At 39.0% G+C, this 25,098-nt stretch overlaps 1 protein-coding gene across 1 annotated transcript; it reads right to left on the bottom strand.

Annotated features, from left to right (window-relative positions):
* Positions 1-11,333: 11,333 nt before the first annotated feature.
* LOC113832783 (disintegrin and metalloproteinase domain-containing protein 24-like) lies at positions 11,334-17,680 on the bottom strand. The gene is made up of 2 exons (XM_027391028.1): positions 17,635-17,680; positions 11,334-13,642 (listed from the first exon to the last, which is right to left on the bottom strand). The coding sequence occupies exons 1-2, from the start codon at positions 17,678-17,680 to the stop codon at positions 11,334-11,336; spliced, it is 2,355 nt and encodes a 784-aa protein (XP_027246829.1).
* Between the last annotated feature and the right edge of the window lie 7,418 nt (positions 17,681-25,098).

Below are 25,098 nucleotides of genomic sequence, written 5' to 3'. Positions count from 1 at the left end.
CCTCACCCCCTCACCCAAGGGGTGTCCAGGCATTGTCATCTGCGACATCTGGTACCTAGACAGTGGGGGCTCGTGGATCCCATGCTGGCATGGGCCTCAACCCTGCTTGAATAAGGGTTTATTTTTTTTCTCTTATGGGTGTTTTGGGGGGCCCTGATCTTTGCCTTTTGTTGCTGGTAGTGCATAGGTGAATGGATCCTATTCGGTGCACTTTTGCTTTTACTATCAGAATACTTTCGGACTCCTCTTCACGGCTCAAGGCACGTTTTGTTGTCCACTCTTTGGTGACTTGTTTGGTGAAATGGCCCCCTGAGTGTTTCATGTCCTTGGTCCTCATGAAGGTGAGTGTGGAGACCCTCCTTCTTTTCTGTCTTTTCCTTTGTGTCTATGTGGTACCCCTGGTGCATTAGGTAGGAACATCTACTACACTAAGGTCCAACACACTTGCTGCTTTTGTTTGAGTCTGTCATTGTCTGTTTTAGACTTTGTTCTTGTCTGCATCTCCTGTCGTTAAGAGAATGGGGAACTTACCCTCTCACTGTAAGGAGCCTCAGGTGAGGTTATTAAAATCAATATTGGTCACCAGAGGCCTTCAGGTTAAGACTGGTGATCTGGAGGATTTGGGGATGAGGTTGTGGTGTTGGCCCCTTGGATTTCGCAAGAAAGCATGTGGGAGCCCAAAAGTGTGAGGTCAGCTCATGAGTGAACACCTGTTTTTCCTTTATCCCCATCCTACTACAACCCTCAGGGTCAAGCTACTGTTGAAAAACACCCTTCTATGCACCAACACTTTAGGATAATGGATCAAAGCCTTGATAGTTAATGTTACAACATGGGGACTCACCCGGGGCCTGTGTTTGAGCCTCTTTTTTCTATGCTTTGATTGGGGGTATTGTCTTATTACTAATCATTCTCTTTGAGTGTTTCCTACATTGTATTTCCATACTCCAGGTTTTCATGGCACTTCAACACCCAGAATGTGGCCCTCCTTGGTCTCTTTGGCCTGGCTCACAGAAATTCCTGAGGCATAGTTTGACAGGCATTCCTCCCACCTGGACGTGCTTCCCAGAGATGTCATCCTTTGAAGGTGGGTAGTCAATGACCAGTTAGGACCTGTGAGGCAGGCCAACCTAAGACAGGCACAGTCTATCATGCGGGATGCGCTCTGAGGCAGGGACAATAAGGCTCCTGCTAAGCTGCATTCCAAAAAGCCAGTAAGCAGCTTTCCTCCATGACTCTGTTACAATCTTTTCCACCAACAACCTTCTCCAAAATCTCAGTGTGTCTAGCAAGCATGTGGACAACCTATGCAATGTCTTGTGGGTTTTTTAAAAATCTTTATTGTTATATCATCTCCTCAGAGACCTATAACTGTGTCCTGTATCACTCTTAACTACTATCTTACCTTAAATTGCCAAGCACAACATTTACTCTGAGTTAAGACTTACCAAGGCTAAAAACATTGCTCATTTGGTAAAGGTCCTTCTACCTTTCTGCACCATCATGAGTATCTGAGTTTGGATACCTAGAACCCGTTTAAAAAGGTGACTTAGCAGCATGTTCCTGTAACCCCATCCCTGAGATAAAGACAGGCATGTCTCAGAAGTTCATTCATCAGTCAGTTTAGCTCAATCAATGAGTTTCAGGATTTCACAGAACAAACAAGCAAACAAACAAATGCATAAATGAACAGGTGGAGATAGACTGATAAGGTGCCCTGTGTTGACCTTGGGCCTTGTAAGGATAACTCTTTCCGCCAGTCGCCTGAGTTCTGCTGTCATGTTAGGGCCCCCAAATAACCCACAGAGATTAATATTAGTTACAATGCTGCTGGTCAATGACTAGGATTTCTTATTTGCTAACTCTGTCTTAAGCATAACCATTAATCTATATATTTTATAAAGATTTATCGAGGACACTGGCAGAATGTGTTCTCTTTTCCCAGGATCACATGGAGATTCTCCTTTTTACTACGTTTCCCACAATCCTCCTCAACTTCTAGCCCTACCTATCTGCTTCCCTATTTGGCCATCAGTGTTTTTTTTTATTTTTTGTTTTTATTCATTAACCAAGAAGACAAACATATACACAGAAGGACTGCCCCCGTCAGGGCCTCCTCATGAACACAGACTCATATGCATGTTTGCACATATGCAACAACAACTCACACTAATAAGTATGCACATACAGACTTATGAAATCAATCATAGACTTCTATTAATTCCCCCCAGTATGTTTTATCACTTTTAAAGCTCTCATTTTGGAGAATCCCACTTTTAGACACTGTCAGTTTAGCTGATGCTGACAAAAATCACACAACCAAATGCAATGATTTGCCAAATTTTGACACTTTGATAACTCACTGATAGCATCACTGGGAAAGCAAATCAAAATGAAAAGTGAAAAGAGGTTTAGAGTAAACAGAAAAAAAAGAGAAAATGGGTGTAAGTTAAGCTTTAGAGCTTAGTGGGAGAGTATCTGCCTAGCATACACAAGGCCCTGGTTCTTGGCCTAAAATCAATACCATAGAAATAAGTTTTATAATTAAATTGATTATCTCTATATTTTAATTGACACTCTGAAACCACGAGCCAAAATAAACCATTCTTTTTTTTAGAAAACTAAAAGATCTTGGGCTGGTGTGGTGGCACACACCTTTAATCCCAGCACTGAGGAGGCAGAAGCAGGCAGATCTCTGTGAGTTCAAAGCCAGCCTAGTCTACGAAGTGAGTTCCAGGACATCCAGGGTTACAGAGAAATCCTGTCTGCAAGATGTACTGGGGCAATGATGGTGCAGAATTTGTGGGAGTGTCCAATCAATGACTGATCCAACTTGAGACCCACACCATGAGAGGGATCTCATCCATGACACTGCCCAGAGACATAAAATAGAACCAAACACAACTGGCAAAAGTTTTTTTTAAAAAAATCAATGAAATGATTCTTAATGATATTCTGCTATACTCATAAATTTGTGCCTCACCCTATTGTCATCAGAGAGGCTTCATACAGCAACTGATGGGAGTAGATGCAAAGACCCACAGCCAAACATTAGGGAGAGCTCAGGTAATCACCACAAACAAGGATTGTATGTACCAGAGGGATCAAGATACCACAAGAACATGGCCCACAGAATCAACTAACCAGGATCCCTGAGGCTCACAGAGGCTGAAGCGGTAATCAGGGAACCTGTATGGGTCTTCTCTAGATTCCCTGCATAGATGTTATGGCTGTGTACCTTGGTGCTCCTGTGGGACTCCTAGTAGTGGGAGTGGGGATGTCTCTGACTATCTTGCCTACTTTTCAGACCCTTTCTCTCCTACTAGGTTGTCTTGTTCAGCCTTGATAGGAGGGTATGTGCCTAGTCTTATTATAACTTGTTATGCCATATTTGGTTGGTATCCCTGGGAGGCCTGCTCTTTTATGAAGGGAAATGGAGGCAGAGTAGATCTGGGGTAAAGGGGAAGTGAGGGGGAGGGAATTGGAGGAGAGGAAGGTGGGGAAATTATGGTGGAGATGTAATATATGATAGAAGAATAAATAATAAATTAAATACATATATATACTTTTATTTTTTAATTACGCTATAATTGCACAATTTACCTTTCCTTTTCCTTCTTCCTCACATCCCCTTTTGCTCCATCTCAAACTGATGGCATCTTTTCTTATAACTGCTATATATAGATATAATATATATATATGTATAACTTTCTATAATATGTATGTTTACAATACATATATATATATATTGATAAATCTATAAATACAACATATTGAGTCTTTTAGTGTTGTTTATCTGTATATGATTTCAGGGCTGACCACTTGGAATTGAATACCAATTAGTGGATCATCTCTTGGTACAACTAATTCTCCCTCTCTCAGAAGTCTTTAGTTGCCTATAGTTCTCTGTCTAAGGGTGGGAGCCTGTGAGATTTACCCTTCCATGATAACATGTCTATTGATGTTGTCATTGTTCAGGTCCTGTTTAGGGAGCCATATCTTTGAAGTAACATGTGTGTAGCTTCTTTGTCATTTCTAGGAGACAAATTCACAGCAAACTTTTTAGTTCTCAGGCTCTTAAAATCTGTCCACCCCACTATCTATGATGTTGCCTGAAACTTAGACGCAGGAGTTTACTGTATATGTATACTAAGGCTTAACACCCCCATGGTTCATTGATCTCTGAATTATGATCAGCTGTGGTTGTCTGTAATGGTCCCCATTTACTGCAAAGAGACACTTGTGGGCAAAATCTATGCTTATAATGTGGCTATAAGGGTAAGTGTTTAGAAGGCAGTTAGGATTTATGCTACTTTGGCAAGGTTGGTAGTAGATTCTCCTCTGTCACCCATGACCTCACTAGCCCTGGTAAGTTCGATAGATTTCCAGTACCAGGAATGATTTCCCTCATGTTGACTTGGTGTTAGGTCCAATAAGACAACAATTGGCAACTGCCAAGATTTGAGTGTATCTTTAGGGATTTTTTTTTGCCATGCTGGCCATTGTTGTGGTTTATAGGCATGAGGGCTATGTCACGTTATTGGTTGCTTTCCTCTCATGGAAGCTTGTGGACACCTTCAGTAACATTGAAGCTAGTCCTCATGGAGAGATGTTCAAATTGAAGAACATCTGATTTGATGTTCCAACTTGAAGCCTCTGATTTCTGTGTCTGAAGTGTCTAGCATTTTTATATTCCAACAACAAACATAAAGAAAAAAGATCATGGGCACACTCCCATTCAACAAATCTTCAAGAAATTTAAGAATAATCCTAACCAAGGAGGGGAAAGATCTATGTAATGAAACCTTTAGATGCCTGAATAAAAAAGATTGAGGAACACACTAGAAAATGGAGAGACTTCTCATGGATTGATGGAATTAATATTGTGAAAATGACCATTGTACCAGAAGCAATTTACAGACTCAGTGCAGTCCCAAGCAAATTCCCAAAACATTCTACCCAGAAATAGAAAAAAAATCCAAAAATTCAGATGGACTTACAAAAGACTAAGGACAGTCAAACCAAACCTGAATAAAAAGAACAATACTGGAAGGATTACCATACCAGATCTCAAGGTATATTACAAAGCTATAGTAATAAAAGCAGCATGATATTGACACACAAAACATGATGTACAGACCAATGGAATAAAACTGAAAGTCCAAACATAAATACATATAATGGCTGTATTCTGATATTTAACAAGCATGAACAAAATATATGCTAGAGGAAAGACATATTGTCCAAATAGTTCTGGAAAATTGGAAAACTGGATGTCCATATACAGAAAAATAGGATCAGATTGGCATCTCTTACATAACACAAAACTAACTCCAAATGGATCAAAGACCACGAATGAAACCTAAGACACTGAAACCACTAGAAGAAAACATAGGCACTACCATCCAGATATAGGTGCAGAAAAGGACTTTCTGAACACACCTCCATTTGCCCATGAATTAACTAAAGCCAACAAGAGGGATGCCATAAAGATGAAAAGCTTCTGTACATTGAAAGAAACATTTGAGTGAGAGCTCATGGAATGAGAGACTCTTTGCCAACTAAACAGCTGACAAAGGGTTAGTATATAAAATACTCAAAAAGCAAAGGGTCAGGAAAACAGCCTAATAAAAAAAGCTAGCTTTGTATCTGGACAGAGAGTTCTCAAAAGAAGAAAAAATGGCTAAGAAATACCTCAAATTTTTTTCATTATCCTTGTCAATTAGGTAGATGCAAACAAAAACAACTTTGAGATTTCATCTTACCCCAGTCAGAGTGACACAAATCAACAAACAACTGACAACAGGTGCTGGAGAAGATAATTGGGGAAGGGGAGCCCTTATCACTTGGTGGGAATACAAATTGATGTGTGCATGTGGGCTCTCGAGTGTGTGTGCATGAATGTGTGTAGTTTAAATCAAGTTATTCTACTTGTGTTGACAATGTGCACATTAAGAGCTAAGGACTGTCTAATAAAAAACACAGTACTAGGCACGAGAGACTTTCTTTCAAGCTGTTGGTCAAGGGTTTTCACAGGGCTTCATTGAAACTCCAAACAGTTCTCCCAGGTTTCTAGTCCCTCTTAGGCTTCCTCATGGGAACATCTACTGGGAAGGGCTAATAATAAAGAAATGCAATTTGGAGGCTCCCTTTTTCCATGTGACAAAGCAGAATGAAGAGGGGTAGGTGTTTTGTAATTCAGAGATACCAATGAAAACATACAGGCACAGAGGATTCCATAAGTTGGAGCTTTACTCAGTAAAGACAAAGGAACCAATTCCAATAAAAAATAAACCCCTGGGGGCCTGAAGAGATGGATGGCTCAGCAGGTTAAAAGAACCTGTTGTTCCTCCATGGACAGGAATTTGATTCCCAGCACCCATCTTGGGCAACTCACAACTGCCCGTAACTCTAGCTCCAGGGGATCCAATACCCTCTTCTGGCTCCCAAGGGTACAAGATACATGTGTATACATACCTATACATGTGTATGTATACACACAAATTGGGTTTTGAAATCTTAAAAGAATAAACCACCAGCCTAGGGCATATAGATTTCTGGTAGAGTACTTGGAGAAAAATGTACAAGGCCCAGTGCTCAAACATAAATAAAAGCAAAAACAACAAAAGAGATAAAGAACAAAAGAAATAAATAACCTTAGATGTGCATTGTGGGACATGCCTATAAAGACAGGTTTTGGCATACTCAGGCAGGAGGAGCACAAGTTCAAAAATAGCCTAGTCTACATAGTTAGAACCTGTCTTAAAAACAAAACAAAACAAAACAAAACAAAAACTTTACTTCAGTCTATCTAGACTTACCACTAGCCTTGCAGAATCCCTGCCTGTAAGAGCCTCTCTTCCTAGCCCATCTCCATCCCCTAGGAGCTTGGCCTTTTTATGTGGACCCATGTTTCCCCCAGTACTCCCCTGCCCATTTTTTCTAGCCCACCTACCTGGGATCCCACATCGATCACACTTGGATAGGACTCAGAGTGGGCAACCGCAACCAAATGATGAGCTGCCTTTCCCACAAAGATAAGACCAGCTATCTACACTAAAAAACAATTCAAATGTCAGAACTCTAGATGAATAATTCCACAGCAAAATGACAAACTTGTGCAACCAAAACCATATGAATCCAGCAACCTTATTTGTGTTAGGCCAAGAGAAAAGCAATTTAGCTGAAACACAAGAAAAGAATTTCAAAGTAGAAATTCTGAATATGTTTGAAGACATAAAAGAGGATATAAATAAAAACCTTAGTGAAGATTTTGAAAACACAAACATTGAACAATTGAAAATAATTCAAGAGATGAAAGAAAAATCTAACAAACAAATCGAATCCATAAAGAAAACCTGAACTGAAATGAAAATAGAAAAAGAAAATGGGTTGTCAAATAAAAACTTTAGATTAAGAAACATGGAAGAGAGAGTTTCAGATGTTGATGACATGATAGAAAAATGGATAGCTCATCAAAGAAAATGTTAAATCTAAAAAACAACCCAGACACAAAACAACCAGGAAATCTGGGACACTATGAAAAACTGAATCTATGAATGAAAGGTAGAGAGGAAGATGAAGGAGAAACCTAAGTCAAAGGCAAAGAAAATATTTTTAACGAAGTCATAGAAGAAAATTCCCCCAATCAAAAGAAGAATATGCTATCTGGGTACAAGAAACATACAGAATACCAATAGGCAGTGTCAAAAAAAACTTCTTTATTACACTTAGTAATCAAAACACTAACAAACAGAACAAAGAAAGGATATTAAAATCTGCAAGGGAAAAATAAAAGGTTACATATAAAAACATAAATTAGAATAACACCTGACTACTCAGTGGACACTGAAAGCCAGAAGGACTTGGACAGATGTTCTACTATATCTAAGGAACCACAGATGCCAGTCCAGACCACTATACCCAGAAAACAGTCAATCACGATTGATGGAGAAAGAAATACATTTTATGGTTAAACCAATTAAGCAATTTCTGTCTATTCATGCAGGTTTATACAAGAAGGCACTAAAGGGAAATCTTTACTCTGAAGAAAAAGCTAACTACACCCAAAAGGACACAAGGAATAAATAATTCCAGAATAGTTAGGGGAAAAAAGGGGTTGAAAAAGCTATACCACTACATTAAAATAATGGAAATTGAAAAACATTGTTCATGAGTATCTCCCAATGTAAATGGTCTCAGTACCCAAATGAAAAGACATAAACTCACAGATTGGATGAGAAAACAGGATCTATCTTCTGCTAAAGCCAAGGAACATACTTCACCAACAATGAGAGACATCACTTTGGGGCAAAAGATTAGAAAAGCATATTCCAAGCAAATGGACCCAGGAACTAAGCAGGCATAGCCATTTTAGTATCTGTTAAAATAGACTTCAAACAAAAAAAATTATCAGAAGAAATTGGTAAGGACAGTACATACTCATCAAAGGAAAAAACCATCAAGAGGAATATAGCAATTCTAAACAATTATGCACCAAATACAAGGGCAACCCAGTTATAAAAGAAACACTACTCCAGTTAAAATCACATATTGACCCCCACACAGTGATAGTGGGTGACTTCAGACTCCACACTTCCAAAAGACAAGTTATTCAGACAAAAACCAGGGAAATGTCAGAGTTAATTATTGTTTTAAAAGAAACCATCAGAACCTATAGAGTATTCCACTAAAACACTAAAGAATAAACTTTTTTTTTCTCAGCAGCTCATGGATCTTTCTCCAAAACTGGATGCATATTAGGACACAGAGAAACTCTTAATGTTATTAAACATTGAAATAACATTTTGCATTTCATCTAGCCATCATGGGTGGATATTAGGAATGATAGAAACAGCAGAAAATTTACAACATACAGATACTGAACAACTAACCACTGAATAAAAACTGGGTCAAGACAGAAATTAATAAGAAAATTTAAAATGTTTAGAATTAAATGAAAGCAAATACACTCAAACGTGACACATGAGAACAGTTCTGAGAAGCCAACACACACACACACAAAAAAAAAAACTGGAGAAAATTCATCATAATAACTTAGTGACACTCTTGAAAGCTCTAGAAAAAACAAGAAGAAATAATACCCCAAAAGACTAGAAGTGAAAAAATAATCAAACTTGGGGCTAAAATCAATGAAATTGAAAAAAACAAACAGCAGCAACAACAAAATACAAAGATTGAATGAAATGAAGACTTGATTCTTTGAGAAAGTCAAAAGGATTCAGAAATCTTTAGCCAAATTAACCAAAAGATAGAGAAAGAAGATCCACATTAATAAAATTAGAGATGAACATAACACCACTCGCACAGACACTGAGATGGATACATAATAAATGGGACCTCCTGAAACTGAGAAGCTTCTGTAAGGCAAAGGACACAGTCAGCAAGACAAAACGGCAGCCCACAGAATGGGAAAAGATATTCACCAACCCCACATCTGACAGAGGGCTGATCTCCAAAATATACAAAGAACTCAAGAAACTAGTCACCAAAACACCAAATAATCCAATTAAAAAGTGGGGTACAAAAACAGAGAATTCTCAATTGAAAAATCTAAAATGGCTGAAAGACACATAAGAAAGTGCTCAACATCCTTAGCCATCAGGGAAATGCAAATCAAAACAACTCTGAGATACCATCTTACTCCTGTCAGATAGGCTAAAATCAAAAACACCAATGACAATTTATGCTGGAGAGGATGTGGAGAAAGGGGAACACTCCTCCACTGCTGGTGGGAGTGCCAACTTGTACAGCCACTTTAGAAATCAGTATGTTGATTCCTCGGAAAAATGGGAATCAGTCTACCCCAAGATCCAACAATTCCACTCTTAGGCATATACCCAAAGGATACACATTCATACAACAAGGACATCTGTTTGCCAATGTTCATAGCAGCATTATTTGCAATAGCCAGAACATGGAAGCAACCTAGATGCCCCTCAACTGAAGAATGGATAAAGAAAATGTGATACATTTACACAGTGGAGTACTACTCAAAAGTGGCGAAAAAATGGAATCTTGAAATTCACAGGCATATGGTTGAAACAAGAAGAAACCATTCTGAGTGAGGTAACCCATTCACAAAAAGAAAAACATGGTATGTACTCACTCATATATGGAGATTAGACATAGAGCGAAGGATTACCAGCCTACAATCCACACAGCCAGAGAAGCTAGGGAACAAGGAAGACCCTAAAAGAGGCATATATGGTCCCCAGGAGAAGGGGGAAGAGACAAGATCTCCTGAGCTAATTGAGAGCATGGGGGAGGAGAGAGGGAGCTAGGAAAATGAGAAGGGGTGAAGAGGAGGGGAAAGGAGGACATGAGGGGGCAGGAAGGTTGAGTTGGGGGAAAAATAGAGGAGAGCAAGACAAGAGATACCATAGTAGAGGGAGCCATTATAGGTTTAAAGAGAAATAAGGCACTAGGGAAATGTCTGGAGATCTACAAGGATGACACCAAATAACAACCTAAGCAACAGAGGAGAGGCTACCTTAAAATGCCCTTCCCTGATAATGAGATTGATGACTAACTCACATGGCATCCTATAGCCTTCATGCAGCAGCTGGTGGAAGTAGAAGCAGACACCTACAGCTAAACACTGAACTGAACTGGAATCCAGTTGCAGAGAAAGAGGAGTGATGAGCAAAGGAGTCAAGTCCAGGCTGGTGAAAACCACAGAAACAGCTGATCTGAACAAGGGGGAACTCTTGATCCCCAGACTGATAGCTGGCAAACCAGCCTGGGACTGATCGAGACCCCATGAATGTGGGTGTCAGTGAAGAGACCTCTGAAATCTATGGGGCCTCTTGTAGTAGATCAGTACTTATCCCTAGCATAGGAATGAACTTTGGGAGTCCATTTCACATAGAGGGATACTCCCTGAGCCTAGACACACAGAGTGGGCCTAGGTCCTATCCCAAAGATATGACAGATTCTGAAGACTGCCTATGGAAGGCCCCACCCTCCTTGGGGAGAAGAAAGTGTATGAGATAGGTAGGGTATTAGTTGGGGCAGGGGTGCAGGAGAGGATGGGAGGGAGAGGGAACTGGGATTGGCATGTAAAACAATCTTGTTCCTAATTTAAATAAAAATGTAGTAAACAAAACAAAAAAGAATTTTAAAAAGAGTAGCAATGTGATGGCTCTTATTTTTATTGAATGACAAAGTGTATTATTCTGACCAATCATAGATTGCTAGGATCTTTTATCAGTAGTTTATAATACACACAACAGCATTTATCCCACCAGGACACTAAAAAATTACTATGTGGGAAATTTCATTAAATATTAAAGATAATTTTCACAAATGTTCTATTCTGTGGTAGTTGATGTTGAAGTTGTTGAAATAGAAGTGCTAGTCTCTTCTTCCTCAGATGATGATTTGATCTCTTCTTTCTTAGGTGATGGCTTAAGGTCCCCCAAAAGCCAAGCAAATAAAAGTAAAAGGAATGTTGCAAAAGTAACAGGAAATAGCCAATTCATAAGCTTATCTTCCTGTGATATCCTGTTATTCTCCTCCTCCCACTCTTTGTCCTTGTCCTTCTCCTTTCCCTCTCCATTCTCCTTCTCTTTCCCCTTAACTTTGCTTCCAGAATTTGGACCACTGTCAATACTCCCTCCAGTGCCATTTACCAGACAGTGAGGTGGACTCCAGCCATCATCGCAATGGCAGTGATGTTTATTATTGCAGACTCCATTCTTGTTGCAGGTCTCTGCTGAACAATCACTTGCCCAAATTGACTTTCTGATGCACTTTCTGTTAATGCACACATGCTCTGGACCACATTTTGTGCCATCTTTTATGTCACCAAGGTCAGGGATGGTCATCCCAAAGTGGTAGTCAGTACTCCAGCAGGTGACATCATTGAAACGAGTCCAATGCACAGTATAGTGACTCCTCCAAAAGGGAAGTCTTTTCACTTCTTTACACTGAACTCTTCCACAGAGGATGTCTGAGCTATTACATTTCACATATGTGTTGCCCGTGATTCCACAGTTGCCAAAACGATCACCGAAAGTGTTGAGTTCCTGGTAGCAACTGTCGGATGCTTTCCTGGCTTCCTTTCCAAAAATTCTCCGGCACTGCTCATCATGGCTGTTACATCTTTTTTTGTAGCAGTACCCACCATCACTGCAAGAGCTCCCATCCTGTAAAAATACATCTTCAGGGCACTCATGTGAAGTCCCATTGCACCATTCTGGTAGGTCACATTCACTCTCCTGTACTCTACATATAGTGCCAGACGGCAGGATTTGGCATAGGTTGCTGCAACATAGCCCACTATCACAGTTAGCTTCAAACTTGAGAGTACAGTCAGGCAGGCAACATGAACTATATTCACACTCCATAGGGGATCCACAGTCACACTCCTCACCTTCTTCTACCACCCTGTTCCCACAGAACTTTATCTGGTAGATATCCAAAGGGTTGGGTTTAGTGTGAATACAGCTTGTTTTGCCTGTGATTTCCCACAACACAGCATAACTACAGTTGCTGAATTTTCTGGAACTATTTGTTGTAGCAGACATCACACATGCCCCCCTTCCACATGTACAAAATATCCCATCATGGGGCATGCCCAAATTATGACCTATCTCGTGTGCCACGATCTGTCCAAAAGTAAAGAAATTCTCTCCCAAAAAACTCTCAACTCCACAACTGAATGTCTTATTACATATAGTTCCAACATAGGCTATGCCAAAATAGTTACTAAAATTATAATTCACAAAGAGATGTGCAATATCATGGTGTAGGTAAGAATCAAGGTTTTCTCTCTTCCACTTACAAAAGGATGGCAAGAGAGTATATACATCTTTTACTGGTATGGGGTTTTTCTTATTCCATATTACAAGTCCAAGTAAATACACATTAATATCCGCTGGAAATAAGTAGAAATTTAGCCCATTCATAATCATGAATACATCTTGCACCACAAGGGAGGTATTACTTCCTCGATAAAGGAATTGTTCATGGTCTATAACCAATGCCATTTCAATATTCAATCTGTGAGTCCACCATTCCTCATACACAATTTGCTTTATGGTGGAGTTAGCATCCTCTTGAAGTCTCAAGTGCCCTATGATTTCTTCATCTGTTAATCCACATCTCATGGAAGGTAATTGAGCTTTTTCACTGTCCGTCTTGTAAATCAAATGTTCAAATGTGGAAGAAGGGCTCTTTGGTTTAATTTCATAAGCAGTGTCATTTATCTGTATTGTTCCTTGAAAGCCCCCAAAACAGGTGGTAAGAGCAACCATGGATTCTGGGTTTCCTTCCACAAAACCAAGATAGTGACAGTCATTCTGGACAAAAGGTTGGTCCTCAAAAAGGTTTCCTTGGTCACTGTAGGTGAACACAGAGAGATGTCTAGATACCAAAAAGTTCTTGGGCTTCATGGAGATAATGTGTCTCTGGCCTCCAAAGTGCATGCTATAGGACTTCCAGCCTTCAAGACTCCTGTCTCTACTAGAAACAGTTACCCTCAAAGGCATCACTACTTCTGGAAGACTTTTGGATTCAGCACACCAGGCCAAGGGCCATATAGAAGGAAAGAGCAACAATCCCAACCATACAGGCAGGAGATCTTTCCTCAAGTGTACTGGAGACTCACTCATAGCCCCTATAGAGAGAGCACAGGAGGATGGGATGTGGCTCTGCTGCCTGCCAGGTTACTTCCTTTGTCTTGATCTCATGCAGCACTGACCTTTAATAGTCTGTCTTCTGGAAGACTGGACCCATCAGTGCAGGAGGGCCTTATGAAATAGGAAAAAGAAGGCAGAGAAAAAGAGTGGCTTCATTATGAGTTGGCTCAAGTAGAAGGCTTTATATAAATATGGCTTAGCATTGGCACCAAAGCATGACTTCATACAGTGCACTTGATTTGCTGTTTAATTTTGATGAGGTACAGTCACACTCTGGGTGTTCAGAAGGATGACACCTGGTCACAGGTGGATAATCTCAGACCTTAATTCACTGTATTGTTTGCTAAATATATACACATCTGAGACTATATTTACATTAATATTTAAAACAAACTTGTATTGGTACAAATGTGATAGCAACTTGCTTTGATGAGGTAATTTTGATTTATATATAGTCAATCAAAATATCAGTGGTTTCTTTGGTTTTTAATGATAAGTTGTACAAGGTTCTTAGCAGACTTGTAAAAGAATATCCCACCATGTTAAATGTATGGTCCTTAACATGCATTCCTGTCTTACACCAGTCCTGTCTAATTGCAAAGTCAAAAGATTAGAATCTTCTGCAATGGATATCTTCAGATGATGAATCAATAAACAATAGTATAATCAAATTAGGTGTGCTGACTTTATGAATGTTTGTATTTGATTATGCTTATAAAAGGAGTATATTTTTATTGAAAATAGATTCTTTTCTCATATAATATATCCTGATTATAGTTTTCTCCCCATCTACTCCTCCCAGTTCCTCTCCTCTGGATCCACTCCCTTTCTGTCTTTTATTAGAAAAGAACAGGCTTCTAAGAGATAACAACCAAACATAACAAAGTAAAATGTAATAAGATGAAGCAAATACTTTCACACTTCACACTGAATTTGGATACAGTAACCCAAAAGAAGGAAAAGAGTTCTAAGAGCAGGGAAAAGAGTCAGAGAACCACTCATTCTCACAGTCAGGAGTCCTGTAAAAGTACTAAGCTAATAGCTATAATATATACTCAGAGGACCTGGTGCAGACCATGTAGGCCCTGTGCTTTCTGCTTTAATCTCTGAACTCATATGTGCCTTGCTTAGTTGATCAGAGGGCCATGTTGTTCTGATGTCCTCCATCTCCCATGACTCTTACAATCTTACTGCCTCCTCTTCTGAAGGAGACCCTGATCTCTGAGTGGAAGGATTTGATTGAGATCTCCAATTTAGACACTCTCTTGCCATAATGTCTGGCTGTGATTTTGTATATCTGTTTCCAACTGCTGAAAGAAGCAGCCTCTCTGATGATGACTGGATAAGGTACTAATCTATGAATATAGCAGAATATCATTAGGAGTCATTTTCTTGTTTTGTTTTCTATAAATCAGTCATATTGGGTTTATCCTAGGTCTCTGGGCTATCTGGTCTCTACTTTCTGGTTACAAAAGCAGTGGTGGGTATGGGTTCTTTCTTGTGGCCTTAAGTCAAATCAGACATTAGGTGTCTGTTCCCATAGGTTCTGTGCCACCACTGCCCTAAAATATTTGCAGCTGGGTTGGTGTTCACATTCTCTCTCTCTCTCTCTCTCTCTCTCTCTCTCTCTCTCTCTCTCTCTCTCTCTCTGGTTTTTTTTGAGACAGGGTTTCTCTATGGCTTTGTTTTAAGATCTTTTTGTTGTTGTTGTTGTTTTTCACATTTCTCTTTAGGTAGCCTGCCGAGTACCAAAGAAACTAGAAGATAGGGGTGAAGGTTCCATGTAGGTAACAGCTTGACTTCTCCACGTTCAATGAATTGTGTGGATGTTGTTCTCAGCAATGGGATCCCACTGTCAGTTTGCGGAGAACAACCTGTTGTTTTAGTATCAGCCTGTATCATTTGGGGATTTCCATGGGACCACTTTGGCCAGTAACTCAATTGAATGTCACCCAGTCCCTCCACCGGAAGTTGTGTCTGGCTACAAGAGATGACCAACTAAACTCCATATACCCCATTACTAGGAGTCCTCATTAGGATCACCCTCATAGATTACAGGAAATTTTTCACTGCACTAGGTTTCCACACCACCTCCAAAGGCCCTCCAATTCCGAGCATCTCTCCCTTCATCCTCTCCCTTATACACTCATCTCTCCCACTCCCATCGCCACATATCTCCAGTTCCAATAAAGCTATTCTATTTCCCCTTCCCAGGGAAATCCATTCATCTCCCCTTGAGTCATTCTGATTACCTAACCTCTCTGGGCCTGAGGATTGTGGTTTGGTTATCATTTACTTAACAGATAATATCTGCATGTAAGTTAGTATGTTTCTAGATCTTTCTGTCTTTCTAGGTGTAAGTTACTTCACTCAGGATAGTTTTTCTAGTTGCATCAATTTGCCTGAACATTTTATGATGTCATTATTTTTAACAGCTGAGTAATACCCCAATACAGAAATGTACCACATTTGGTGTGTCCACTCTTCTATTTAGGTATATTTAGGTTGTTTCCAGTTTCTGGCTATTATGAATAAAACTGCATTGAAAATGGTGGAATGAGTGTCCCTGTGGTGAGATGAAGTGTCCTTTGGGTATACACCCATGAGTTATATAGAACAATTCCCAATTTTCTGAGAAATCATCATATTGATTTCCATAGTGGCTGTACAAGTTTGCACTCTCACCAACAGTGGAGGAGTGTTCCCCTTGCTCCACATCCTCACCAGCATGAGCTGTCATTTGTGGTTTTGGTCTTAGCCATTCTGACAGGTATAAGATAGAAGCTCAAAGTAGTTTTGATTTGCATTTTCCTGATGGCTAAGGATGTTAAACATTTCTGTATGTGTTTCTCAGCCATTTAAGTTACCTCTATTCAATTCTCTGTTTGGGTATGTACTCCATTTATTAACTGGTTTATTTGGCTGTTTTATATCTAGTTTCTTGAATTCTTTATGTTTTCGATATTAGTCCTCTATATGGAATTGCTAAAAATCCTTTTTCCATCTTGTAGGCTGCTGTTTGTTCAAAATAATGGTGTCCTTTGCCTTATAGAACATTTCCCATTTCCTGAGGTTCCATTTATTGTTATCTTAGTGCCTGCAGTATCAGTGAATGATGTGTTCAGAAAGTTCCCTCCTGTGACAGTGCACTATAGGTTATTCCCTGATTTTGTTTTCTATCAGGTACAGTGTATCTGGTTTTATGTTGAGGTCTTTGATCTACTTTAGATTGAATTTTGTACAGGGGAACAAATATGGATCTATTTGTGTTCTTCTACATGCAGACATCCAGTTTGACCACCAATTGTTGTAGATACTGTCTTTTTTCCTGTGTCTATTTCTGGGTTCTTTAACAAAAATAAGGTGTCCATAGGTGTTTGGATTTATGTCTCAATCTTCCATTCAATTCCATTGTTCAATGTGTCTGTTTTTATGTCAATACCTTGCAGGTTTTATTACTATACCACTGGAGTACAGCTTGAAATCAGGAATGGGGACACCTCTAGCAGTTTTATGGTTTAGGATAGTTTTAGCTATTCTGGGTTTTTGTTGTTATTGTTGTTTTTCCATATGAAGTTGAGAATTCTCCTGTCAAGATCTGTCAAGATGAGCTCTCCTCATCCTAGGTCCCTAGACCTGGGATAGGAAGAATTTCACCCATGAGCCTCTGGCCCTGGATCAGGTACCATTATGGTGAATGAGTACAGAATGGGAAAATGGGAGATAGAGAAAGAGGCAGAATGATTCACGAGTTGAGGAGAGAGACAGATCTGAAGAGGCAAGAGTGGTGAGGAACAGGCTGAGATAGGTGTTCTGTTTTCCACCCAGAGCCATGGCAATGTCTGGGCTTTGGGTGCCAAGGGCCACAACTTGGTCCATGGCCCTGATGCAGCTGTGGGGTGTTGTGTTGATGTGGGTGGCTCCCATTACTACTAAGAGTCCTATGAAAGCTCAGAATATGGGTCACTACCTGTGACCAAGTTGGTGTCCAAGAGATGTATTCCCACAGGGGCCATGCTGATCCAGTAGTTCTATGCTACCATCCAGAACCATGGTGACATATGGTCAAGACTGCTGGAGGAGAACATGTCTGGGTCTATGACTCTATTGTATCTGGGCTCTGAGTTGATGTCCTCTGCTCCTGTTGCTAATGAGGGCCATAAAGAGGCCTGCAGTCTAGGTCAACACCTGAGGACATGTTGGTCTTAGCAGGTCAAGCTGCCTCTGAGGCCATACAAATCTGGGTGGCCCCTGCTACTACCCAGGGCCACAGTTTAATCAGCTTCCCTAACTGCATCCATGAGCTATGTTTTCATCCATGGCCCTACTGTGGAGATGGGTCTGTGTCAATATCTGTGGCTTCTGTTACTAATCAGTGACTGAATGGATATCCAGGGTCAGGGCTGCCCCCTGGAGAAATGTTGGTGTTTGGGGGTCATACTACCACTTGGCCGTGCTGATCTGGGCAATCTGCAATGGTAACTAGGGCCACAAGCAGTATCTAGGCCCAGGCTGTTGCCAAGGACCATGTCTAGGTTTGTGGTCCTACTGCAGCCTGAGTTTGTGCTAATGTCTGTGGCCTGTGTTGCCACCAAAGGCCACAGTGATGCCCAAGATCTGAGCCTCCACCTGTGGCCTTCTTGGTACTGAAGGGCTGTGGTGTTGCTGGGCACATATAGACCTGAGTAACATGTGCTGACCCCTGGGGCTAGGGAATCTGACAGGCCTGAGCTGTAGTCAAGGCCATGTCTGGCTCCATGGCCTTGCCGCAGACAGGAACTGCACTGGTGTCCGTGTGGGCATGAGTACAGGAGAGCTGCAACTGCCTCCTCCCTCCTATGCTATGAGATGGCAAGAGTAATGAAAATATGCACATATATACCCTGCCACCTTCTAGAGGTAAGAGAACTGACTTCAGGGGAACAAGAATGGAAGAGCTAGCCCTCTCCCTCACCAAATGCAGCAATCCAGAGAGAATAGGCTTTGCACTTTCCCTGGGAAAAACAGTAGAGCTGTCCCTGATGGTGTGAGGGCAGGTAAGCTGGACTTGAGGGTGTGCAAACAGAATTATATTGACTGTTTTTATACTGTAGACCCCTGCACCTCTGGGATAGAGCATACTTGATCATTGTGGATGATTTTTTTTTATGTGTTCTTGGATTTGGTTTGCAAGTGTTTTATTGAGTATGTTTGCATCTATGTTCATAAGATAAATTGGTCTCTAATTGTCTTTCTTTATTGACCCTTTATGTGGTTTCAGTATCTGGGTGACTGTGGCCTCATAGAATGAATTTGGCAGTGTTCCTTTTGTTTCTATTGTGTGGAATAGTTTAAGGAGTGTTGGCATTAACTCTTCTTTGAACATCTGGTAGATTTCTGCACTGAAAACATCTGGCCCCGGACTTTTTTTTTTTTTTTTTTTTGAGACTTTTAATGACTGCTTCTATTTCTCTAGGTTTTTAAATCTGTTTAATTGTTTCTCTGGTCTTCATGTAACTTTGGCAAGTGGTACCTATAAATAAAACTATCCATTTCTTTTAGATTCTCCAATTTGGTGGAGTACAGGTTTTTAAAACTATGTCCTTAGGATTATCAGGGTTTTTTGGGTTTTTTTTTTTTTTTTTTGGTGTCTATTATTATGTCCTTCTTTCCGTTTTTTGATTTTGTTAATTTGGGTATTCTCTCTCCATCTCTTAGCTTATTTAGGTAAGGTTTTAGTTCTATCTTGTTGATTTTATGAAAGAACCAACTCTTTATTTTGTTGACTCTTTGTACAACTTTTTTAGTTTCTATTTTCTTGATTTCATCCCCAAGTTTGATTATTTCCTTCTGTCTACTCCTTTTGGGTGTGCTTATTTCTTTTTGCTCTAGAGATTTAATTGCTAGTATGAGAACTCTCCAATTTTTTTGTAGGCTATGGACATCCCTCTTAGCACCTCTTTCATTGTGTCCCGTAAGTTTGGGTATGCTGTGTATTCATTTTCATTGAATTTCATAGAAAGTCTTTAATTTCTTTATTTTGCCTTGATACAATTTTTATTTGGTAGAGAGTTGTTCAATTTCTTTAAATTTGTAAACTTTCTGTTGTTTCTGATATTGTTGATATCCCCTGTTTGAAAATTATCATTGTTTTTAATTGTTATTATTGAACTTATTGATCATAGTGTTTTGAATAGACAAACCAATAATATTTCATTTACTGCTTCTTAAGCACGTGGTAGGATATTTTCTGAGTCTTTGGTGTGTCATTGCATCAGTGACAGGAGATTTGTTTTAGGAAGAACTTATGAAAGTAATGGGTGTCTTCTATGCTTGGGGAAAGTAACCACGTAGAATAAAAGGAGGCTTTCTTTAAGAAATGTCCAGAACCCCACATAAGAAAGCGAAGTCAGTAAAAGGAATCTTTGAGGATAGTGTGTAGAAACTATAAATAAAATCCTGATATGTTGATTCTCTATTCACATCTATTGATATATATGTGTATATATATATATATATATATGTGTGTGTGTGTGTGTGTGTGTGTGTGTGTGTGTACATATATACATGTATATTAAGTGTATGTGTATATTTATGATCACATATGATCATAGAATTTATATACTTTGTGATAGAATGGATGATTATTTACCAATAATATTGTTGATAAACTTACCCATACCAAACTATCAGAACTCATTACTAAGTCCTTATCTTGCAAATAGGTCACTGGCAAATGAACTTGAAAGTTGAGCCAATTTTCTCCCATCTTACATTATTTTAAATGATGACTAAAGAGGCAGCAGGTCCTCAAGGACTGTAATATTTTTAACCGAAAGAATATACAGATATGGCTCAATGGGTATAAGGGTTTGAAGCCAAGCATGACAACCTGCTTTGATCCTGGAAATCTTTAGTAGAGAGAACCAATTCTTGCAAGTTGTTCTCTGACTTCCACATCCACCTCAACTAATCCCCCCACAAGATCATAAACACATATGCACATTGATGATGATGATGATGATGATGATGATGTCCATACATTTGAAAGACCCTGTAGTGTCATATTAGTACAGGACCTTAAACACTGTCTCCAGCATTTCCTAGTCCCTGTTTCATCAAACTCATCAGTCCATGTATCTTTTTTTGTTTATCAATTATGATTTAATATATACCAAAGCAACAAAAGTGAGATAAAATAGTTAAAGCAAAACAATAAAATTCTATTCAAAAGTCTTCCATTTCATTAAGATAGATTAAATGACATCTTATCAAGATCTTTTTCTAAAGACCTTACATATTTAATACAGTGTGTTACCCCTGTACAAATGGAAAAAAATTAAGTTCAACATTTCTTGACCAATATCATCCATGTATCTTAATCATCATCTAGCCCTCACCTTTGTTTATGGTCTAATTCAACATTTTATAAATTATGAAAAACAACAAATTAAAAACAGTTTATCTTGTCCAAATAAAGAGAGGGGAATAAGTAATAATATGAGTCACTAGTCCTTCCCAAGATCTGAACTGAAAAAGAATCAAGGTGTGTGTTTGTAGATATGTTTATAAACTTCTGTCCTTCAGACCTAACCTCTTGAGTGACTTACCAGGCGATGTAGTGATGATTTCCTGGTGTGGTCCTATTCATGACTCATTTGTAAGAACCATCTTATAAGCAAAGATTCTACTTGAGAACTCATGTGACAAATAGATCACAAATCTTTTCTTCCTTTGTCTCTCATTGCTTAGCAACAAGAGCCGTGGTAAGGACCTGGGAGTTGGCCTTCCCACTGTGTCTCCACCATCTCAACCAAACCATATCACTACTTCCCCCTCAGTGTGAGTAACCCTGGCTTCCTTCCCCACATTTATTGTGCTCTAGTAGCTTTCTAATATCACCAGATCTTTCTGTTCTCCCAATATGTATGCCCCAACACACAACATGGACATCTTCTGAAACCCTTCTTACACAGATATCCCTGTCCCAGGTTATTTCCTCAACATTTAGCTGTATTGTAGAGTACTTGAAGCACTTTAGGTTCCAGAGAAAAACTCAAACCCATCTTAAAAGTTTTCTAAGTAATCCAGTCATTAATAATCCTTAGAATCTTTCTTCAGGTCATTGACTGAAACATTTTCCATCTGAACGTAAATATGCCTAGTCTATTATGCTAAGTTTTAACCTATCAAAATAGGCAAAAAATAATATAGAAGAAGAGGAATAATAAATAAAAATACAATGCAAACAAATTTCATATTTAAACTATGTAGCTGTTTTCTAAATACCAATCAAGCAGAGAAGAGTGTGTTTAACTGTTGGCTAGAGTAAACTACGAAATCTGTTAATTACCTTTGAGCACCCATGGTGTGATAGTGTAAGGTTGTTAATTTCTGTAAGTTTGTTGTCTCCCATCTCTGTTTTTACTTGCACGTGCTTAGTATGCCCATCTCTGTATCATTTACCTCATTCAACTTTCTCAGTCTTTCCAACTTCCACCACAACTTTTTAAAGACTACATTTGACTTCAGAGTTTCTAATCTATCTGATCTGGTTGCTATCACAAGGTAACAAAAAGTAAATGGCTTAACTTTATAAATTTATTTCATGACAGCTCTGTGGATCTAGGAATCTACTATTATGCTATCTTCAGGAACACATGTTCTCTGAATTTACTAAGGAATGGTTTGTTTCAAACTTCTTTCAGGTTCTAGCCACACCCTGGTTAGTGAAGCATAACTGTAAACATCATCCATTGCTCTTTGTGTCTGTGATTTCCCCCTTACAGAAACACTTATATTAGAGTGTGTGTGTGTGTGTGTGTGTGTGTGTGTGTGTGTGAAGTCAATGCCAGACAAAGAATGTTTTTATATGATGATATGAGTTTGATTTATCAGAAAGATATACAGTTTTAAATACATGTGCACTGAATTTTAGAACACTCAGGTATCTGAAGAAATTAATGGGCTTAAAGGGGAAATAGGCAGAAATATATTAATAGTAGGAAACTTTAATACTCATTCTCAGTAGTGGCTATAATGTCCACATGATTATTATGTAATATCACATTTGGCCAACACTAAATTGTAAACAGTTAACAAGCATATATAGGGCAGGCCACTTCTTAGCAGTAAAGCTAACATTCTTCACAAATAGGCTCAAGTATTTCTTAGTATTGATAGTATGTTATACCATAGGCTATCATAAACATTTCAAAAGACTGAAATTATATAAAGTATCTCTTCTGACTTGAAAGTAAACTAAAATCAGTGACAAGGGAAACTAGAAAACACAAATGTGTGGAAGTTAAACAATATGCTCTTGAATAGCCAATGGAGTCAATAAGATCAAATAGAAACAAATAAAATCAGGACCCAACCAAAAATAAAAACAAGACGTTCCAAAACTTATGGGATTCAAGGAAAATCTTACTAAAGAGGTTGTGAACAGCAACAGTCAAGACAGGTGTAAAGATAATCATTATGCATAGACTGGAAAGACGATGGTTTGGTGCAGTAAAGTATGTCCTGCAGCCTCTCTGGTGATTGGATAAACCATCATGAAGTTCATCCCTGGAGACAATGTCAAGTACCTCTCTAGTAGGAATCTACTCTTGGCAGATTCCCAAGAATGGTATAGTTGAGTTATATAACAGTGCCAGTTTTTTTTGTTTTTGTTTTTTTTTAGCTTTTTGAGGAAAATTCAGAATGATTTTCATAATGGAAATATCAGTTTAAGCTTCCATCACCAAAGAACAAAGTTTTTCCTTTGTTTTATCCTTTCTTGCCTTTTCTGTCATTTATTTTCTTGATGACAGCCTGGATGATTCCTTGCTCTTTCCTTCTCTGTCTCTCTTCTATCCTGAGTGTGTTGTAGTGTGATGGTTGAGATTGTGTGTGTGTGTGTGTGTGTGTGTGTGTGTGTGTGTGTCTGTGTGTCTGTGTGTCTGTGTGTCTGTGTGTCTGTGTGTACATGGAATACACCTGTAATCTCAGAACTGGGAGTAGATATAAAGGCATGTGAACACCTTAAGCTCAATGGTCAGCCGGCCTAACTGAACTGATGAGCTCCAGGACCACTGAGAGAACCTGTCTCAAAAAAAAAAATCATGAGTGGATGAGTGATTTAAGGAACATACCAAACATCAACTTATGGCTCCCCACACATTCGTGGATGAACACACATGCACACCAACATGCACATGTTCACACACTCACAGATACAAATACAAATACATATAATAGATGAATGCACACACACACACACACACACACACACACATACAAGTATAGAAAAAATTAATAAAACAATAAGGAACAACCAATCCAGGTTTTAAAAATGAGCTAAGTAGAGTTATCAAAGGAAAAAATACAAGTGGACAATAACTACTGTAGGCTGCTGTTTGGTCCTATTGATGGTGTCCTTTGGCTTACAGAAGCTTTTAGGTTCCAAGAGGTCCCATTTGTTAATTGCTGATATTAGTGCCTGCACCATCACTGTTCTGCTCAGGATTTGTCTCCTGTGCCAATGCATTCAAGGCTATTCCCCACTTTATCTTCTGTCATGTTCAGTATATCTGGATTTAGATTGGGGTTTTGTGCAGGGCAATAGATATGGACCATTCTTCTACATGTAGACATCCACTTAGACCAGCACCATTTGTTGAAGATGCTTTTTTTTTTCATTGTGTATTTCTGGCTCCTTTGTCAAAATGTAGTTGTCCATAGATATGTGGATTTCTGGCTGGGTCTTTGATTCAATTTCATTGACCAATGGTCTGTTTTTATAACAATACCATGTGGTTTTTATGACTATAGCTCTGTAGTACAGATTGAAATCAGGGGTGTTGATACTTCTGGAAGTTCTTTTATTGTACAGGGTTGTATAAGCTATCCTGAATTTTGTGTTTTACATATGAAGTTGAGTATTGTCCTTGCAAGTTCTGTAAGGAATTATGTTTAATTATTGATAGGGACTGCATTGAATCTGTAGATTGATTTTGGTTAGACCGCCATTTTAATATGCTAATCCTACCGATCCATGAGCATGGGAGAGTGTTCCTTCTTTTGATATTTTCTTCAAGTTCTTTCTTCAGAAACTGGAAGTTTTGTCTTATAAGTTTTTCACTTGCTTGGATAAAGTTACTCCAAGATATTTTATGTTATTTGTGGCTATTGTGAAGGGTGTTGTTTCCTTGATTTATTTCTCAGTCCATTTGTCTATTGTGTATAGGAGGGCTACTGATTCTTTTGAGTTAAATTTGTATCCAGCCATATCACTAAAGGTGTTTATCAGCTGTAGAATTTCCCTGGTAGAGTTTTTGGGGTCACACACACACACACACACACACACACATACACACACACACACACACACATATATATATAATATATATATATATATATATATATATATAATCATACTATGATACTTTGATTTCTTCCTTTGAAATAT

The sequence above is a fragment of the Cricetulus griseus genome (genome assembly GCF_003668045.3).
Source record: "Cricetulus griseus strain 17A/GY chromosome 1 unlocalized genomic scaffold, alternate assembly CriGri-PICRH-1.0 chr1_1, whole genome shotgun sequence".
Lineage (NCBI taxonomy): Eukaryota > Metazoa > Chordata > Mammalia > Rodentia > Cricetidae > Cricetulus > Cricetulus griseus.
This window is presented reverse-complemented; position numbering and strand designations above follow the sequence as displayed.